At 40.4% G+C, this 17,465-nt stretch overlaps 1 protein-coding gene across 4 annotated transcripts in view; it reads right to left on the reverse strand.

Moving 5' to 3' along the window:
* Nucleotides 1–203: 203 nt before the first annotated feature.
* The window catches only part of tsen2 (tRNA splicing endonuclease subunit 2), a 55,701-nt gene continuing 38,439 nt past the window's right edge, over nt 204–17,465 (reverse strand). For all 4 annotated transcript variants that reach the window (XM_033037235.1, XM_033037237.1, XM_033037234.1 and 1 more), the window contains exons 4-12: nt 16,745–16,784; nt 14,034–14,550; nt 11,325–11,396; nt 9,967–10,017; nt 9,046–9,184; nt 5,947–5,983; nt 5,745–5,856; nt 1,645–1,734; nt 204–1,493 (exon numbers count right to left, since the gene is read on the reverse strand). In XM_033037235.1, the coding sequence (XP_032893126.1) occupies nt 1,434–1,493; nt 1,645–1,734; nt 5,745–5,856; nt 5,947–5,983; nt 9,046–9,184; nt 9,967–10,017; nt 11,325–11,396; nt 14,034–14,550; nt 16,745–16,784 (1,118 nt within the window). In that variant the 3' untranslated portion in view covers nt 204–1,433. The remainder of the gene's footprint in view (nt 1,494–1,644; nt 1,735–5,744; nt 5,857–5,946; nt 5,984–9,045; nt 9,185–9,966; nt 10,018–11,324; nt 11,397–14,033; nt 14,551–16,744; nt 16,785–17,465) is intronic.

A 17,465-nucleotide genomic window follows, 5' to 3' on the forward strand; every position in this document is an offset into this window, starting at 1 on the left:
CCACTCACACTCCAAAAGACCTACAGGTTTGTAGGTTAATCTGCTTGGTTTAGATGTAAATTGTCTCTAGTGTGTGTAGGATAGTTTTGGTGTGCGGGGATCGCTGGTCGGTGCGGACTTGGTGGGACGAAGCGCCTGTTTCCGCACTGTATTTCTAAACTACGAAGAATAAACTTTGGATTTTTAATCACATTTTGGTTAAAAAAAACCTTAATTATTTTTGGAATGTTTTCAAAGATGGTATATACTAGCATTGGAAATGTTCATGATTCTTGGAAATACAGGCACCTTATGTTTTACAGATGCATGTTTTATGCGTTTTTAGAATAACACGTTTGTCTAATTACGACCCAAGTTTAATTTTCGTGCTATTTTCAGAATGATGCTCTCAAATTTATGCCTGACGAACTTACATATCAGCTTTCAAAGTTATTGTGCAAGTTTAGTTTTGTTTAACAGAAAGAACACTCAAATGATTGCTTGCAGATATTAGGTTATACGTTTAAATGGATCTGTCTTTGGGATTTTTTTTCCATTTACAGAGAATAAAGGGATAATTTTCTCATATTTATGTTCCATTGATTAGCATCATGTAATTCAGGTAAAGCATTGCACAGAAGGAACAGAATACTTTATAATGTTGTATGATGTGATTTACCCTTATTTATTTCAATTTGCAGCGTAGTCGGGTTCAGTGCCAGGGATATGTTTGATTTACGTTCTTTGATTTTTGCGTTGTTTTTCAAGTCCGTAATCCCCATGTAAAACATGAGGTGCCTGGATAGTAAAACACTGATAACCTATTCTGGCTCACACATTAATACACTAGGTGTATTAACTAATACACTTGGTATCCATGGGCTCACTATTCATGTATATAGGTTGCTTTGTAATACTGTCAACATGGGACGGATGGAGCTTGTAACACGCTGAAAATTACTGGAGCTCAATTTCTTGCTCCCTTTAAATTCCCTGGGTTCACTGATATTGTACATTACTGTGTAGCATGTAAAAAATAAATGTGTGTTGAGTTACTAAGGGTGATATCCGATGGTTTGGAAAATATGGTGGTCTGGGACAAACAAATTCTGGGTACTGGATTATCAAAGTTTCACAGTACTTTCTAATCAAGTCACAGTTACAAAATGAAGACACAAGAAACTGTTGATGCTGGAATCTTGAGCAAAACACAAAGTGCTGGAGGAATTGAACGGGTCAGGCAGCACCTGTGGAGGGAATAGATAGGTGACATTTCAGATTGGGGCCCCAGGGTCCCAACTCAAATTATCAACAGTTCATTCCCTTCATAAATAATGCCTGACCCACTGAGCTCCTCCAGATCTGTGTGTTTAGAACGGTTAAAAAAATGCTTTGTTTCAAGTCCTTGTCCTGCTACAATAATTTTATTTCATACATTAAACCATTGGAAAATGCTATATCTCCTCTTGGTCAGTGCGTTCTCTGGAAGAAATCCAGCGATTTACAATCACTTCCTGGAACAAAAAGATAAACATGAGTTTACAGCCTATCTTTTACTCTAATAACTACCAATAAGCACTGAGACCCAAATATCCACAAACAACAAGGCAACAAACAGAGATTTTTTATCAGTTGATGTTTTCACTAAAAAGGAAATCCTTGCACCTGAACTTTAATTCTCTTCATACATTCTGGTGAAGTCATTTCTTCTTCAGACATATTTGTTGGCTTAATCAAATAGCATAACATAAGTTCCTGAACAAAAAGAGAAAACAAAATTGTTGTTTAGATTTTCGCATGTTTAGTCATCCTTCAAAACAATAACTTCAACTTTTATTCATCAGTTTAAAAATAACACTTAAAAGAAATGAACAAATATTTTTATTGTCTGTGAAACAAGTAAAGGGCCTGTCCCACTGTACGAGGTAATTCATTAGTTCTCCCGAGTTTCCCCTGATTCGAACTCGGAGAATTACGGTAATGGCCGCTCGTAGGTACTCGTGGCTTTCGTGGAAATTTTTCAACATGTTGAAAAATCTTCACGAGTCTTCCCGAGCTTACCGCGTTTCCAGAGTACCTGCCGTTAACGTTACGAGCCGCTGAGACGTCCCGAGCTCTGACATACCGCTACATACATTCTACGTGCTTACCACGAGTTTGATTTTTTTTTTAATCTCGGGAGAGCTCTTGGGTAAACTCATATAGTGGGACAGCCCCTTAATGAAATTCCATTTTGCCGACTAAGTCTGCCATCGTTATTTTGGACCTCTTTATATCAATTTTAGTAACAGTGGATGGAGTGTTCAAGTCAAGTCAAGTTTTATTCATCACTTGCACATACAGTGCAGTGAAATGAATTTGCCAGCAGCAGTACAATAAAAAAAGAACACACAATACACAATAAAATTTAACACAAACATCCACCACAGCATTCATCACTGTGGTGGAAGGCACAACAATTTGGTCAGTCCTCCTCCATTTTCCCCCGTGGTCGGGACCACGACCCTCCGCAGTCGCCGCTGCGGGCGTCCAGATGTGCAGACAAGGTGATGCCAGGTAAGTCCTGAATCGGTGCTTCACCACCGGAGACCGCGGCTTCAAGATGGTGTAGGCCGCTGGCCGGCGGTCGAAGATCTAAAGTCTCCGCCGCGCCGCAGCCAGAAGCACCGCAGACCGCAGGGCCGGCGGTCGGAGCTCCTCTCCAGGGATCCCCGGTGAGGGACCCCGCTCCGGATGGTAAGTCCCTGCCGTTCCTACACTAATCACTGTCTTTTTAAGAACACAGGCTGCTGGTTACATTGCAGGAGGCCATTGAAATTGCCAAGCAATCGCTTTGATCGAAACTTGTGCAACGAAACAATGAAACTCTATGAAACAATTTAACAAACACCCTTTAGTATTTTTTGCTTGCTGTAACAAAAATATATTTTTAGCTGTTAAAAAGAAAATTGAAAAAATTACTCCCTTGTTCAAGAAGGAAGTGAGGCAGAAGAGTGGAAATCATAGACCGGTGAGTGAGTCCATTATAAAAGGTGAGGTTTCTGAGTACTTTGAAGTGCACGATAAAATAGGCTGGTCAACATAGTTTTGTAAAAGGGAGATCTTGGCTGACGAACCAGTTGGAATATTTTGAGGAAGTAAATAGCAGGATAGACAAAGGAGTCAGTTGATGTGGTTTGCCTGGATTTTTCAGAAGGCCTTTGATAAGGTGCTAATGAAGATGAGAGCTCATGGTATCAGACGGATGATACCAGCAAAGATAGCAGGTTGGCTGGATGGCAGAAGGCAAAGAGTGACAAAAAGGTGGCCTTTTCTGCCATTGACTAGCGGTGTTTCGCAGGGGTCAGTGATGGAGCCGCTACTCTTCATGGTGTTTATCAATGATTTGGATGAGGGAATTGAAACCTTATGGCCATGTTAGCAGATGATACAAAGATAGATGGATGGTCAGGTAGTGTAGCTGCAGGGACTCTGTAGAAGGACTAGTACAGGTCGTGAGAGTGGGTTGAGAAGTGGCAGATGGAATATAATGTAACAAAGTGTGGAGTCATGCATTTTGGTAGTTGGAATAAAGGCATAGATTATTTGCTAAATGGAGAGAGAATTCAGAAATCAGAGGTGCAAAGGGACTTGGGAGTGCTGGTGCAGAATTCCCCAAAAGTTAATTTACAATTTGAATCGGTAGTAAGAAAGGCAAATGCAATGCTGGCATTTATTTTGAGAGCACTAGAATATAAAAACAGGAGTATTGTGAGCGGTTTTGGGCCCCATATCCGAGGAAGGATATGCTGGCGTTGGAGAGGGTTCAGAGGAGGTTTATGAGAATGATCCCAGGAATGATGAGTGTTTGAAGGCACTGGGACTGTACTTGCTGGAGTTTAGAAGAATGAGGGGGTACCTTATTGAAACTTACCAAATAGTCAAAGGCCTGGATAGAGTGAATGTGGAGAGGATGTTTCCACCAGTGGGAGAGTCTAGGACCACAGCTCAGAATAAAAGGTCGATCCTTTAGGAAGGAGATGAGAAGGAACTTCTTTAGTCAGATGGTGGCGAACCTGTGGAATTCATTGCCACGGACAACTGTGGAGGCCAAGTAATGCCAGGATTGACAGTTTTTGACTAGTACAGGTGTCAGGGGTTATGGGGCATAGGCAGGAGAATGTGGTTGCGAGGGAAAAATAGATCAGCCATGATTGAATTGTGGAGTAGATTTGATGGGCCAAATGGCCTAATTCTGCTCCTAGAATTTATAAACCATTCTTAAACAGAGGGACAACATCAGCCATTCTCCAGTCATCCAGCACCTCATCTGTGTCTTATGATGATTCCTATATCTCAGTCTGGAGTCCTGCAATTTCCTCTCTAGCTTCCCAGAGTGTCCTCTGATATACATGATCAGGCCCAGGAGATATATCTACCTTCATACGCCTTAGGATGTCTAGCACCTCCTCAACCGTCATACACACTGTCCTCAAGACATCTCCATTAACTGTCTCAAGCTCCCCAGTCTTTGTGTCTTTCTCCACAATAAAAAGAGGAGAAATACTCATTGAAGACCTTGCTCACCTCCTGCAGTTGCTGACATAGATGACCACTTTGGTTTCTAAGGGGCCCTATTCTCTCTCTGCTTACCCTATTTCCCTTATAAAATAACTTTCTCCTTAATCTCCTCTGCAATTGCTATCTGTTTGCCCTCCTGATTTCCTTCTTAAATATGGTCCTCAGTCCCTAAACTCCTCCGGGGATACACCTGATCCCAGTTGCCTATACCTAGACAATGCTTCCTTTCTCCTGACCAGCGCCTCACTTTCTCTCGTCATCCAGGCTTTCCTACTCCCACATGCCTAGCCCTTCAGTTTTGCAAGTTCCTGTCTAATGCCATCAAAGTTGGTCCGCCCCAATTCAGAACTTTAACTTGGGTTTAATCATGAAAAGAATAAAAACAATAATTAGGTTACAATCATCCTAAACAATTTGGTTATAATTAAGATGAGAATTGTGGGTATGTTATTACTACAAAGGGCATTAAATCCTTTTGATACTTGTCCTGCTGATATATCAGAATGATGTCAAGGATAAGTCACTGTTGTACGGATATTTGTAACACAATATCTTACTACCATTTGCATCAGAGACCTTTAAAGACCTTGAGGCACCCAAAGTACTCTAGAGCAATCAAGTAATTTTGAAGTGGAGATCTGAAGAAGGGTCTCGACCCGAAACGTCACCTATTCCTTTGCTCCATAGATGCTGCCTCACCCACTGAGTTTCTCCAGCATTTTTGTCTACCTTCAAGTAATTTATTGTCTATTGTCATGATTTGAATATCCAGTGTTATTTTAAAAGCATAAAGAAGAAAAGTTTAAGAGTAATTTCTTACACGGCATTAAAGCATGGAATGGAATATATTACTGTAAGAGCATTGTACCTCTTAATAAAAACCATTTAAAGCCAATGAATGCCAGAATTGGGGAAGAGCAGCGATTCACTATGAAGCATTTAATAATTGTCAAATGGCCCGTTTCTCTACAATGATTGGATGGTGATTTTGTTGAGGATGCCAAACAAAGTTCTGACAATATACATTGTCAACAACCAAACAACCCTTAAAATCTTCAATCCAGAGAAATGACTGAGAAAGCCCAGGAAACAGATGAAAAAAAAGTTTCTAGTCAACTATTAAAAACCTGTGTGTACAGAAGTTGGGGAAGGCTTGGTGTCAACAAGATACGATTTCTGTTGGAATGTTCAAGGAGAACCTTCACCTTAGAGACATTTGTAGTGATTCGAACCAACCCTGCAAGCGACTGCCATGTAAAAGGCCTCTGTTGCAAGCCCTGGCAACTGTCATCAACCATTTCAACCACGACTGAATAACTGTAGACAGAAAGGAACAAAAAGGGGTTTTGACTATAAAAATAGAATAAGGTTCCAATGCAAATATTATTTTAACGGCACTATTCATACCTTGCATGATAAAATGGAGGTCCTTTTCGATACAGCACTGAAATACAAAAGGATAAATGTTATTTTAAATCTGATGCACAAACATAAAGGTTTGTTCTGATGATAAAATGCAAAAAAAGACTGCAATGTAGAAGTCTGAAATAAAAAGAAGAAAGACTGGAAATAGTCATCAGGTTAGGCAGCATTCCTAGAAATGTTTCACCTTGATGAGGTGGATGGAGCCTGAAAGGGGAAAAGTGGATGTTGAATTTGTTATTTTTATCTGGTTTTATTTACCACATCCTGTGTGGCTTTTGAACTGTTCTAACTATTTTACTATCTTGAAACAACAGATATGGCCTGCATTAAAAAAGGACATTAACTTTGACATATCCTTTCTTCATAAGATACAGATACCAATTATTTGTACAATACAATTGCAGCTCAAACAATACCTTTATCCCCATTATGCAGGAAAATAACAAGTTGGGCAGAAATTGACGTTGTTAGTATTTTCTTCTGAAACAAAGAGAGCAAATTAATCCAGAAGTGATCAAAGCTCTCTCAGGATCATCATCAGTTATTTAACAGGAATACCTAATCTCCAAGAATTCCAAAATAAATGTGTCACTCACATTTATCTACAACGTACCATGTAATGAAATAACACTTTTAATGAGGGGTGCATGCCTTATTATTGCCATTAAGAGGTAAACTGATTCTTCCACCCGTATCCTATTTGGACGCAAGTATCTGTGTCTCAGAATGTCATTCATAAAGGATATTGTATTACAATAGCAATGAGTCATTATTCCCCGTGCAAACAATGTGCTGTGAAATGAAATGTGGGAGGCAGGTTTGGGCTTCCAACTACTGTCCCCGTATCACATTCTACTTTTCAATCAGGTCGTCTGTGATGGCATGATGCCAAAAGTAGCGAGGAATTAAGATGGAAGCAAAGGGCATTAACCTTGATGGCTCTACCTATGTTGCAAAGCTGAAGACACAGTAATGGCAGGATGCAGCCAGGAACATCCTTATGCCACTAGGTGCTGAATAATTAGTGGCAATAATATTTCAGGACAGGGCGAAACACTCCAAGCTGTGATACACAGATTTACAAGTAGGTTGCCAAGACTGGTGGAATTTATTTATGAGGAGAAACGGGATAGACGAGTGTATACCCTGAACCTCAACACTGGTGCCCATCAGGGTTATGTGCTCCCTGCCCCAACACGATGCCCCTCCGCCCCTTGCTCTACTCCTTCTATACCCATGACTGTGTCCAAGTACAATACCAACTCAATCTGTAAGGTCGTCAGTGATGTGACTGTTGTTAGCTGGACAAACAACAATGAGATGAAGTGCAAGAAAGAGATCGTGAATCTTGTGTCAGGATATCAGGCTAATGTAGTTTAGTGATACAGTGCGGAAACAGGCCCTGCGGCCCACCGAGTCTGCACCAACCAGCAATCCTCAACACTATCCGACACTAGAGACAATTTGTACATTGCTACCAAGCCGATTAACCTATAAACCTGTACGTCTTTGAAGCGAGGGGAAACCAAAGTCTCGGAGAAAACCCATGTGGTCACGGGAAGAACGTACAAACTCCGTACAAGCGCCATAAGGCAGCAACTCTACCATTGTGCCACCATGCTGCCCCTTATAATCCAATCATTAACATCAGCAAGAATAAAAAGCTTGTTGATTCAAGAAAGCAAGGGGTGAACACAACACTGCCCTCGCCAACAGTTTTAGTTTAGAGTTACAGCGCGGAAACAGTCTCTTCGGCCCACCTTGTCCGCACCGAAGAGCGATCCCTGCACATTAACACTATCCTACACACACTAAGGACAATTTACATTTATACCAAGCCAATTAACCTACAAACCTGTTCAAAAGGGAACTGCAGATGCTGGAATATCGAAGGTACACAAAATTGCTGGGGAAACTCAGCGGGTGCAGCAGCATCTATGGAGCGAAGGAAATAGGCGACGTTTCGGGCCGAAACCCTTCTTCAGAGGGTTTCGGCCCGAAACGTCGCCTATTTCCTTCGCTCCATAGATGCTGCTGCACCCGCTGAGTTTCCCCAGCAATTTTGTGTACCTAACCTACAAACCTGTACATCTTCGGAGTGTGAAAGGAAACCGAAGATCTCGGAGAGGTCACGGGGAGAACGTACAAACTCCGTACAGACAGCACCCGTAGTCGCGATCGACCCAGAGTCTCTGGCGCTGCAAGGCAGAAACTCTACCGCTGCGCCACAGTGCCGCCCGCTACACAGCTGCTGTAGAGATGGCCAACAACTTAGGCATCCTTCCCGAGGCATCCTATAAACTATTCTGAATAGTTGAGAATATGCCAATAAACTATCTGAAGATGATGACTCTCTCCATTGTCATCCCACAATGAAGACTTGGTTTTCCCTTCCTGAGTTCAACAATCAGCTCTTTGGTCTTGCTCGAGTTGAGAGCAAGATGTTGTTCTGAAACCAGATTATCGATCTTCCTGCTGTACACAGATTCATCATTCCCCTTTATTTGTCCAACAATGGTGCAATCGTAAGTGCATTAAACATGGTGTTGGGGGCTGTGTCTGGCTTCACAGTTATGGCCATAGACAAAGTAGTGCAGGGGACTAAGTACACATGCTTGAAGTACCCATGCTAATGGTCAGCAAGGAGGAAGTGTTGCCAATTTGTACTGATTCAGATCTGCCAACGAGGTGTGGTTGAGGTTTCAGTTGAACAGGGACGAAAGGAGTTTGTCGTGTAGGAAGGAACTGCAGATGCTGGTTTAAACCGAAGATAGACACACAAAGCTGGAGTAACTCAGCGGGACGGGCAGAGAGAAGGAATGGGTGACATTTCGGGTCGTGACTCTTCTTCAGACCACATACTGTATTTTTGAAGTGTAATCTCTGGCATAATGTAGGAAATATGAGAGCAACTCACCACACAGACCAATGTAATAATGAGCAGAGCCTGTTATTTTTAGGGACATTGATGTTAGGATATGTGTTGGCCCCAGGGAGAACTCGCCAATCCTCTTTGATTCTGTATATTGTGTCATTGTCAAAAGGATGAAGTTCATGAACATAGATTAAGCAAGTACTTACAAAGGTTTGTTCCATACTTCAGTCCAGTTTTTGGCACCCAGCCTTTACCTCGAAAGTAATGATAGCCCATGTAATTGGCTTTAAACCCGGGCTGTATTGCACTAAATACTTCCCATAGTTTGACAATAGTCAGAGGCTCCTGAAAGCAAAAGACAGCCCATCATTAATATTTATAATCTTTTGCGTGACTGGTTGGGTATTAATGGCTTCATTCACCATCATCAACTTGACAAGCAAACAAAATGTAAACCGATACTGCTAATGATTCAGATCATTGAAGTGTTAAAACCTATCCTTCTTTTGTATAGATAGATCCTGATGGACGGGGGATTTCTACTGCTCTCAGGTTTTATTTCACATTTCTAATATTTTACCTCTTCTCATTGCGTATTGCATTAATATATTTGTTAAATTCAGTCTCATTGGATAGATTAATGCAAGTTTTTCCAAAAAGCTAATATTTCAATGATCCTGTTGCTTTTATGCTCAAAATTCAAATGTAACATTCAGGGTGTGACACTACTTAAGAACATAAGACATAGAAGCTGGGGTAGGCCATTTGGCCCCTCGCGTCTGTTCCATCACTCAATAAGATCATGGCTGGTCATTTACTCTAGTACCACCCTCCTACATTAACATCGCATCCCTTGAATTTCTAAATATCCTAATATCAAATATTATTTTCAATGTGCTCAGTGACTAAGCCTCCATAGCTTTCCAGGAGTAGAGAATTTTTAAGATTCGCTGCTGTCTGGGTGAAGAAAATCTAGTTGAAATCTTAATCGTAACCCACAATTGCAAGTCCTGCTTGTAGATTGAAACTTTCTTCATCTGCGACAGTTATTGCGAATTGAATAAATAACAATTAGGAGAGATTTGATCAATTTTAAGTCTCTATCCAAAGGGAAATGTAATACTTACCTCATCTTGAAAAATAGTTAAACATCCCAAGGCATAAACGAGGAAAAAGGCCTGAAACAGAAAAGTTAGACCGAGACATGAATACAAGTACTGAGAGTAAACGTTTTGTAAGTTATAATTTAGAAATTTGTCAGGAGCAGGGGGTACAGCAATCATGTTTTAATTAGACCATCAAACTACAATTGGCAGGTAGACAAAAATGCTGGAGAAACTCAGCGGGTGCAGCAGCATCTATGGAGCGAAGGAAATAGGCAACGTTTCGGGCCAAAACCCTTCTTCAATTTGGGACAATTGACTTATACCAAGCCAATTAACCCACAAACCTTTACGTCTTTGGAGTGTGGGAGGAAACCGAAGATCTTGGAGAAAACCCATGCGGTCACGAGGAGAACGCACAAACTCCGTACAGGCAGCACCCGTAGACAGGATCGAACCCGGGAATCTATCGCTATACGGCAGCCACTCAACTACTGCGCCACTGTTGCACATGAAGGCCATTTATCTCGTCATTGCTGGCTTTCAGAGCTTTCCATCAGTCCCATTCCCGCATATTTCTCTCTAACCTATTTTCTCTCTCACAATCTCATCAACCTCTGCCCCCAACCCAGAATCCTCTGACACTACAAAACAGAGTGGATGGGAGAGGAAACTAGAGCACTCCATGGAATCCCATGAGGACACAGGCTGAAACGCCACAAAGACAGCATCAGGATGGAACTCTGGTCACAGGAGCCCTCACCTCTAATTTGAAGGTCACAATTTATGGCATTCGCAATCAACCAGGTTGAGAAATGAGGTTGTGAATTGTGACATTAGCTCTTCTCCACCAAGTTATAGAACTTGGAGGGAGTGATGCAGCTGTCTGCTCCTGAGGCCTTGTGCTGTTTAGTTCGCATATGTTACCTTTGATTTTTTATCGGCTAAGAACAGCAAATTGATTGGACCTGATAATTTGCCGAGAAATTGATCCAAAAGTGCTAATGTCAAGAACAGACCCACAACTGAATAGTTCCTGAAAGAACTCTTGACAGAGTCGGACAACACGGAACCGTATGACAGTCGGACAACACGGAAACAGGCTCCATCTCACCTGTCTACACCAATCCCATTTACCACATTGGGAACATAGCCTGTATCATTCACTAAAGCCAATTAAAATTATTTCTCGCATGGTAACGAAAGATACTGATCAATCATGAAACCAAAGCACAATATTATGTTTTATCACATTACAATATTGAGAATTAAACCGTCATATTTATCATTTCAGGTGAGTATAACTATCACCAGACTCTTACCTTCAATTACTGTTAAACATAAAGTTAATGAACCTCGTACATATATTGTCTCCATCATACCTCTTCCAAACTGAGCTGAAGATACTCAAAAACCTTGAAAGGATTCCGCTTGCAGACTAACCTCTCTGTCACCTGAAAATGAAAACCAAAACAAATCACTTCTGTTAGTGGAGCCAAATTCACATTTGAATTAACATTATTTTCGGTCATGAACACTAATCAAATGGAGGAATTACATTCCCAGAACAACTATACCTTGATGTTATAGAAATTTCACTGTACCCAGAATCTACAAAGAATTGTTTGGCTTTGTGGTGTTATTAAACTATAGTCACATTTAGTTCTACACCTAATCTATTGAGCTTGAAATTAATATAACTTACAAAAAAATCAGGAGATCTTTGCTAATTTTCGCAAATGAAATTGATGTGATTCCCACAGTTAGAATGTTACAATTGCGATCTTATCACAGCTGAGCAGATGTACAAAATGGAATCATACGCCTTGAGAAAGTAGTTAGCCAGAATATATTATTGACTAGAGTGAAGAAATATAGAGCTTTAAATTGGGATTAAGTTAGTTTAAAGATTATAGCAAGGAAACAGGCCCTTCGGCCCACATAGTCCACACCAACCACCTGTTCACACCAGTCATATGTTATCGCACTTTCTTATCCACTCCCTACACACTAGGGACAATTTACAGAGGCCAATTAATTTGCAAACCTACACATCTTTGGGTTGTCGGAGGTGGACCCGGAAGGAAACCCATGCAGTCACAGGGAGAATGTGCAAACTCCATAAAGACAGCACCTATGGTCAGGATAGGACCCGAGTCCCTGGTACTGTGAGGCATCAGCTCTATCAACTGCACCACTGTGTCGTTAGGCAGCACAGTAAATTGTGTGGATTGGAGCAGGGAGTTACAGACGGGTAGGAACAGTCCTAGCGAGTGGACTTATTAAACTATAAGATTTAAACTTAAAAATATTTATTTTTTCGGATCACACTTGGGAAATTATTTTTGCCCACACAATGGGCAAGAAAATTCTGGATTTCACTTCACATACCCCCCACCCCACCCAAAAAAGCCGTCTGATAGACTTTGATTGACGAGAGCAACAAGGGATTTGGAAAGGCAAGTAAAAGTAGAATGTATCATCAAAACGTAACACATGGAGCCCACATGTCTGACTCTTCTCATGAAATAACACTCTTTACAGCTTCTAACCTAAATGACACATAATAACCCCTATGGATTAGGGCATTTGATGAATGAAGTTTATGTTACATGGTGAAAAGACATTGAGCTCAAAATGTGTCATGAATTGCATTGAAGGCACGTTTTTATTCCATGGATCTTAAAAGATATTAAAAAGTCTTAACAGGCAATATTTGCAGCTATTAGAATGCAGCAACCGACATTGATTTGTCAATTCATAACTGCAATTGTGAAGGGGAAGATAAACCGAGAGTATCCTACACAAAACAACACAAAGTTCTGGAGTAACTCAGCAGTTCAGGTAGCATCTCTGGAGGACATGGATAGGTGATGTTTGGAGAGATTCTGAATATCCCACATATTGTTTGGTATTAATTAGATGCCTCAAGTGTGAAGGTACTATATGGACACTATAACGGACACAGTTATGGACTGCTGCTACTTCAAGCAAGTGAATGTTTTTGAGAAAGCATTTAATCGCTAGCATTTTAGAGGGCAATTTTGTTTATGATTTACAAGAAGCCCCATAACGAAGAGCAAAAACAAACCTATTCACTACACTCGCTGACCGTAAAGATAGCAAACTCGTGCCACATTCAATTTTCCATTCAGCAACAAATTTGAATATATTTTCTTGTGTTCTTCAACAGCCAGGCAAAATAGTATTCATCATGGGTAGGAATAAACTGCAGATGCACTGAAGATAGACACAAAATGCTGGACAGGTAGCATCTCTGGAGAGAAGGAATGGGTGACGTTTTGGGTCAAGACCCATCTTCAGACTGCTGGGTGACGTTTTGGTCCAGACCCTTTTTCAGACTGGAAGGGTCTGAAGAAGGGTCTTGACCCAAAACGTCACTCATTCCTTCTCTCCAGAGATGCTGCCTATCTATAGTATTCATCGTGGCGTTTTGCTGAATTTCTCCACTCTGTCCGCCTAAACCTACCTGATCTCCCAATTACTAAACACTTTAACTCTCCCTCCCATTCCCACACTGACATTCTGCCTGAGCCTCCTCCATTGTCAGTGAGGCCCAGTGCAAATTGGAGGAGTAGCACCTTGGGCAGCTTTCACCCCAGCGGTATGAACATTGACTTCTCTAACTCCGAGTAACCCTTGCTTTCTCTCTCTCTCTCTCTCTCTCTCTCTCTCCCCATCCCTCCCCCTTCCCAGTTCTCCGACCAGTCTTTCTGTCTCCGACTACATTTTATCTGTTTGCTTTGTTGTTACCTTCTCCCAGCTAACAATGATCTATTCAACATTTTCCTTGGTCTCCATTCCCTTTGTCCTGTTTTCACAACTTACACTTCCTTATCTATGTGTCTCCCTCTCCCCTGACATCAGTCCGAAGAAGAGTCTCGACCCGAAACATCACCCTTCCTTCTCTCCAGAGATGCTGCCTGTCCCGCTGAGTTACTCCAGCATTTTGTGTCTATCTTCGGCTTAAACCAGCATCTGCAGTTCCTTCCTACACATTGTATTCATCATGTTGGATTTGGTCTCAGATATATAACAGACATTCTAACAGTTTTTACTCATGTGCTTACCTCATTATTCAATGGTTGATCAGAACATGGCTGAATTTTTTCTACCACTAGTACATATTCATGCTCTGAAGAAAGTTTGTCGTCTTGAATTGAATTATGATGCTGAGTCTCTTTGGTAACATCTTGATTTTGGCAGCCACAGTGTGTGGTGAAATCATTATGTCTGGGGCAATGCACATGGACCTGATCGTCCCTGCCAGCAGCTTCACAGTCGATATTTTCACATTTTGCTGGTGGATCATAAGGAGCATTGCCTTCCCAATTATATTCTTTATTTTGAAGGCTTGTTGCAGGATGATTTTCTCCATTTTGTGTTTCTCCACATTTTTCAACATTGTTAGTTTCTGATGTAGGAAAGTTGGTGTTTTTTTCCTGTGAACTATCGCAGAACTTACTGCTTCCATCACATGACAAATCAATTGATTGTGTGTATTTTTCAAGCATTTTTTCAATGCAACTGTCCTCCACCTCCTGTGCTTGCAGGAGACTTCTCGCCCAATCGATATGATGTTGAAACCTGCAAAGATCGTCAAAATAAATCATTAGCTTTACTGGTAAGTCCATGACTCACAAGAGTTTCAGAAAAATAAACAATCCTGCATCCTCTAAACAAAAACTACTTTTTTTCTACCCCCATTGCGAAGTATATTCATTAGTTAGGGTTTTTAAGTGGTCTGTTCAGTTTATTATCGCAAACTTAATTTAACTGTAAAAACGGGAATGTTAGATTCATTACAGAGAACACCTTGTACTACAAAAGCATCAGCAAGCTTCAATGAAGCGATAACGTATTGTTTCCAGTCAATTATTCAAAATTTAAAATAGCGTAGTGTCCATTACTAATCCTTATGACACTCTATCTATGATAGCCTGCCAACCTGTAAAAAATCATTGTTGTCCTCTAACCAAATATCTAACCAAGACAATAACTTAAAATTAACTTTGTAAGCTTTTATTATATGCAACATTCTTTTGTGTCGTATATTCTTTCGGATGGTATCTGTAGCATTGTCAGAAAATCTAGATTTACCACACCCACTTTCCCCCATTTTCTGCACTTCAAATTGCATCCTCAGAATCTCCAAGGCAAATATAATTTCTATGATGTAAAATCGTGTTGACTCTGCTCAATTATGTTATGATTTTCTAAACATCCTTTTAATTTTACCCAAGTCTTTTAAATAGATTCTGTAATCTGTTGACTGGATGACTTATTTACAACCCCTCTCTGTTCTCTTTCCTCCCCGTCTTGAAGATCGGCATTTCATTTTGGTCTTCTCATAGTTTAGTGGGAGAAAACAGAGTGACCCAATTATGGCACACTGATATTAAAGGAACTGTGAGATACTGGTGACGATGGAATTGTCAACTTTGGGCGATTACGGTGGCGCAGCGATAGAACTGCTGCCATACAGCGAATGCAATGCTGGAGACCTGGGTTCGTTCCTCCCACACTCCAAAGATGTACAGGTTTGTAGGTTAATTGGCTTGGTAAATGCAAAGAATTTCCCTCGTGGGTGTAGGATAGGGTTAATGTGCGGGGATCGCTGGTTGGCGCGGACCCGGTGGGCTGAAGGGCCTGTTTCCGCACTGTATCTCTAAACTAAACTTACATATATTTCTAGTTGGTATAGTAGAAAATTATATATAATTATCTAAAGGGTACAAAAATTGCATACACCAGAGGAGACTACATGAAACCAAAAGAAAATCTACTGTTCAATACATTGAGAAACTGGAAGTGGAAATCTGCAAGGACAGTGTTAAGGGCGAGAAGCACAAAAAGAAGTAGATATTAATGCTCAATAGGTACTCACGTGCATGGGGAAAAAAGTAAATATTCAGAATATATAAAAGTCAGATAGTAATGGAGCAGAAATCAAAAATGAAATTCAAAAATTGTAAGAGATATTGAAAGATCACAGTGCAAGAAGTTATGCCCCTGTCCCACTTAGGAAACCTGAACGGAAACCTCTGGAGACTTTGCGCCCCACCCAAGGTTTCCGTGTGGTTCCCGGAGGTTTTTGTCAGTCTCCCTACCTGCTTCCACTACCTGCAACCTCTGGTAACCTCCTGCAACCTCACGGAAACCTTGGGTGGGGCACAAAGTTTCCAGACGTTTCCGTTCAGGTTTCCTAAGTGGGACAGGGGCATAAGTGGGACAGGGGCTTAATTCTCCAGAAGCATGGTCAGTAGTTCTTCACTTAAATATGCTATTCTATTTGCAATGATTTTTCGTCCTATATATTCCTCAACGTATTTTCTCAAAAATGATTGTTTTACCCTCCCATAGAACAAAATGATTGTCCGATGAAAAAGACGACGACATCTGTCATTGATCAGCTATAAAACCAGTCCAGCATTTTATGAGACGTATAATTTTCACCAAATCAAAACACTTCAGTGCAAAGTGACTTTTTGGAACAAAAAACATTTTAAATTTATAAAACTAATAAGATTTTTGCCTCCACCACAGTGAGGTGCTTGGAGGACTCACTGTGGTGGTGGTGTTAATTTGTATTTATTGTTGTTATTATTGTATGATTGTATGTATGACTGCAGGCATGAAATTTCGTTCAGACCGTAAGGTCTGAATGACAATAAAGGCATTCAATTCAATTCAATTCAATAAAACAAATTGAAAGCAACTAAACTTGGTAGCTTGAGCGATAAACTACTTGGAAAACTATTAATGATAAAATCAAGCTTACTTTTTTGATGAAATTACAGGCAGGTGCTTAGAATTGGCATCTACAAACAACCAAAAGGAGAAATGAACATATTTTAATATAAAATCAGTATCAATTTTGGTTATGATAGTTTGTATTGAAACATTTATTATACTTTGTATAGAAGTTTTGTAATGAATAAAATTCCTATTGTTTTCTTAACACATACTCCCATGGATAAAGCAATCTGCATTTTTCTTCAATAGGTTTCACATGCCACAAACCACAATTAAAATTCACAGAAGGGTCGACAAAATATCCGTTGCCACTGGATACTCCTGTAATCAGATCTCATACCTCCTTAAAACAGGAGAGCACCTTCATTGCCCAGTTATCCAATTAAGAAATAGCCTGAACAGTTCATGGTAACAGTAGATCCCTTCTCACATATACAGTATACTATGATTTTGCATGTTTTGGACAGTACTATCTTCTAACAATTGGATACAACATTAAAAGGTATATTAATACCACATGACCAAATGTGAAGGAACAAACATTCCCTTTTAGCATGAATCACAAATATATGGAAGACAGCTTAAAAATTTCAACTTTTATCATTCCTCATACCATAAACACAACAAAATACTATCTTTGTTCAACTTTAGCACTTAGTAGTCTCTTGGCTAATTGAATTTTTTTCCAGTTTTAACCCGGATTCACACTTATTTTCACGGAATAGATAAAGTCAAAAATAAGTTGC

The sequence above is a fragment of the Amblyraja radiata genome, chromosome 18 (assembly GCF_010909765.2).
Source record: "Amblyraja radiata isolate CabotCenter1 chromosome 18, sAmbRad1.1.pri, whole genome shotgun sequence".
Classification (NCBI taxonomy): Eukaryota; Metazoa; Chordata; class Chondrichthyes; order Rajiformes; family Rajidae; genus Amblyraja; species Amblyraja radiata.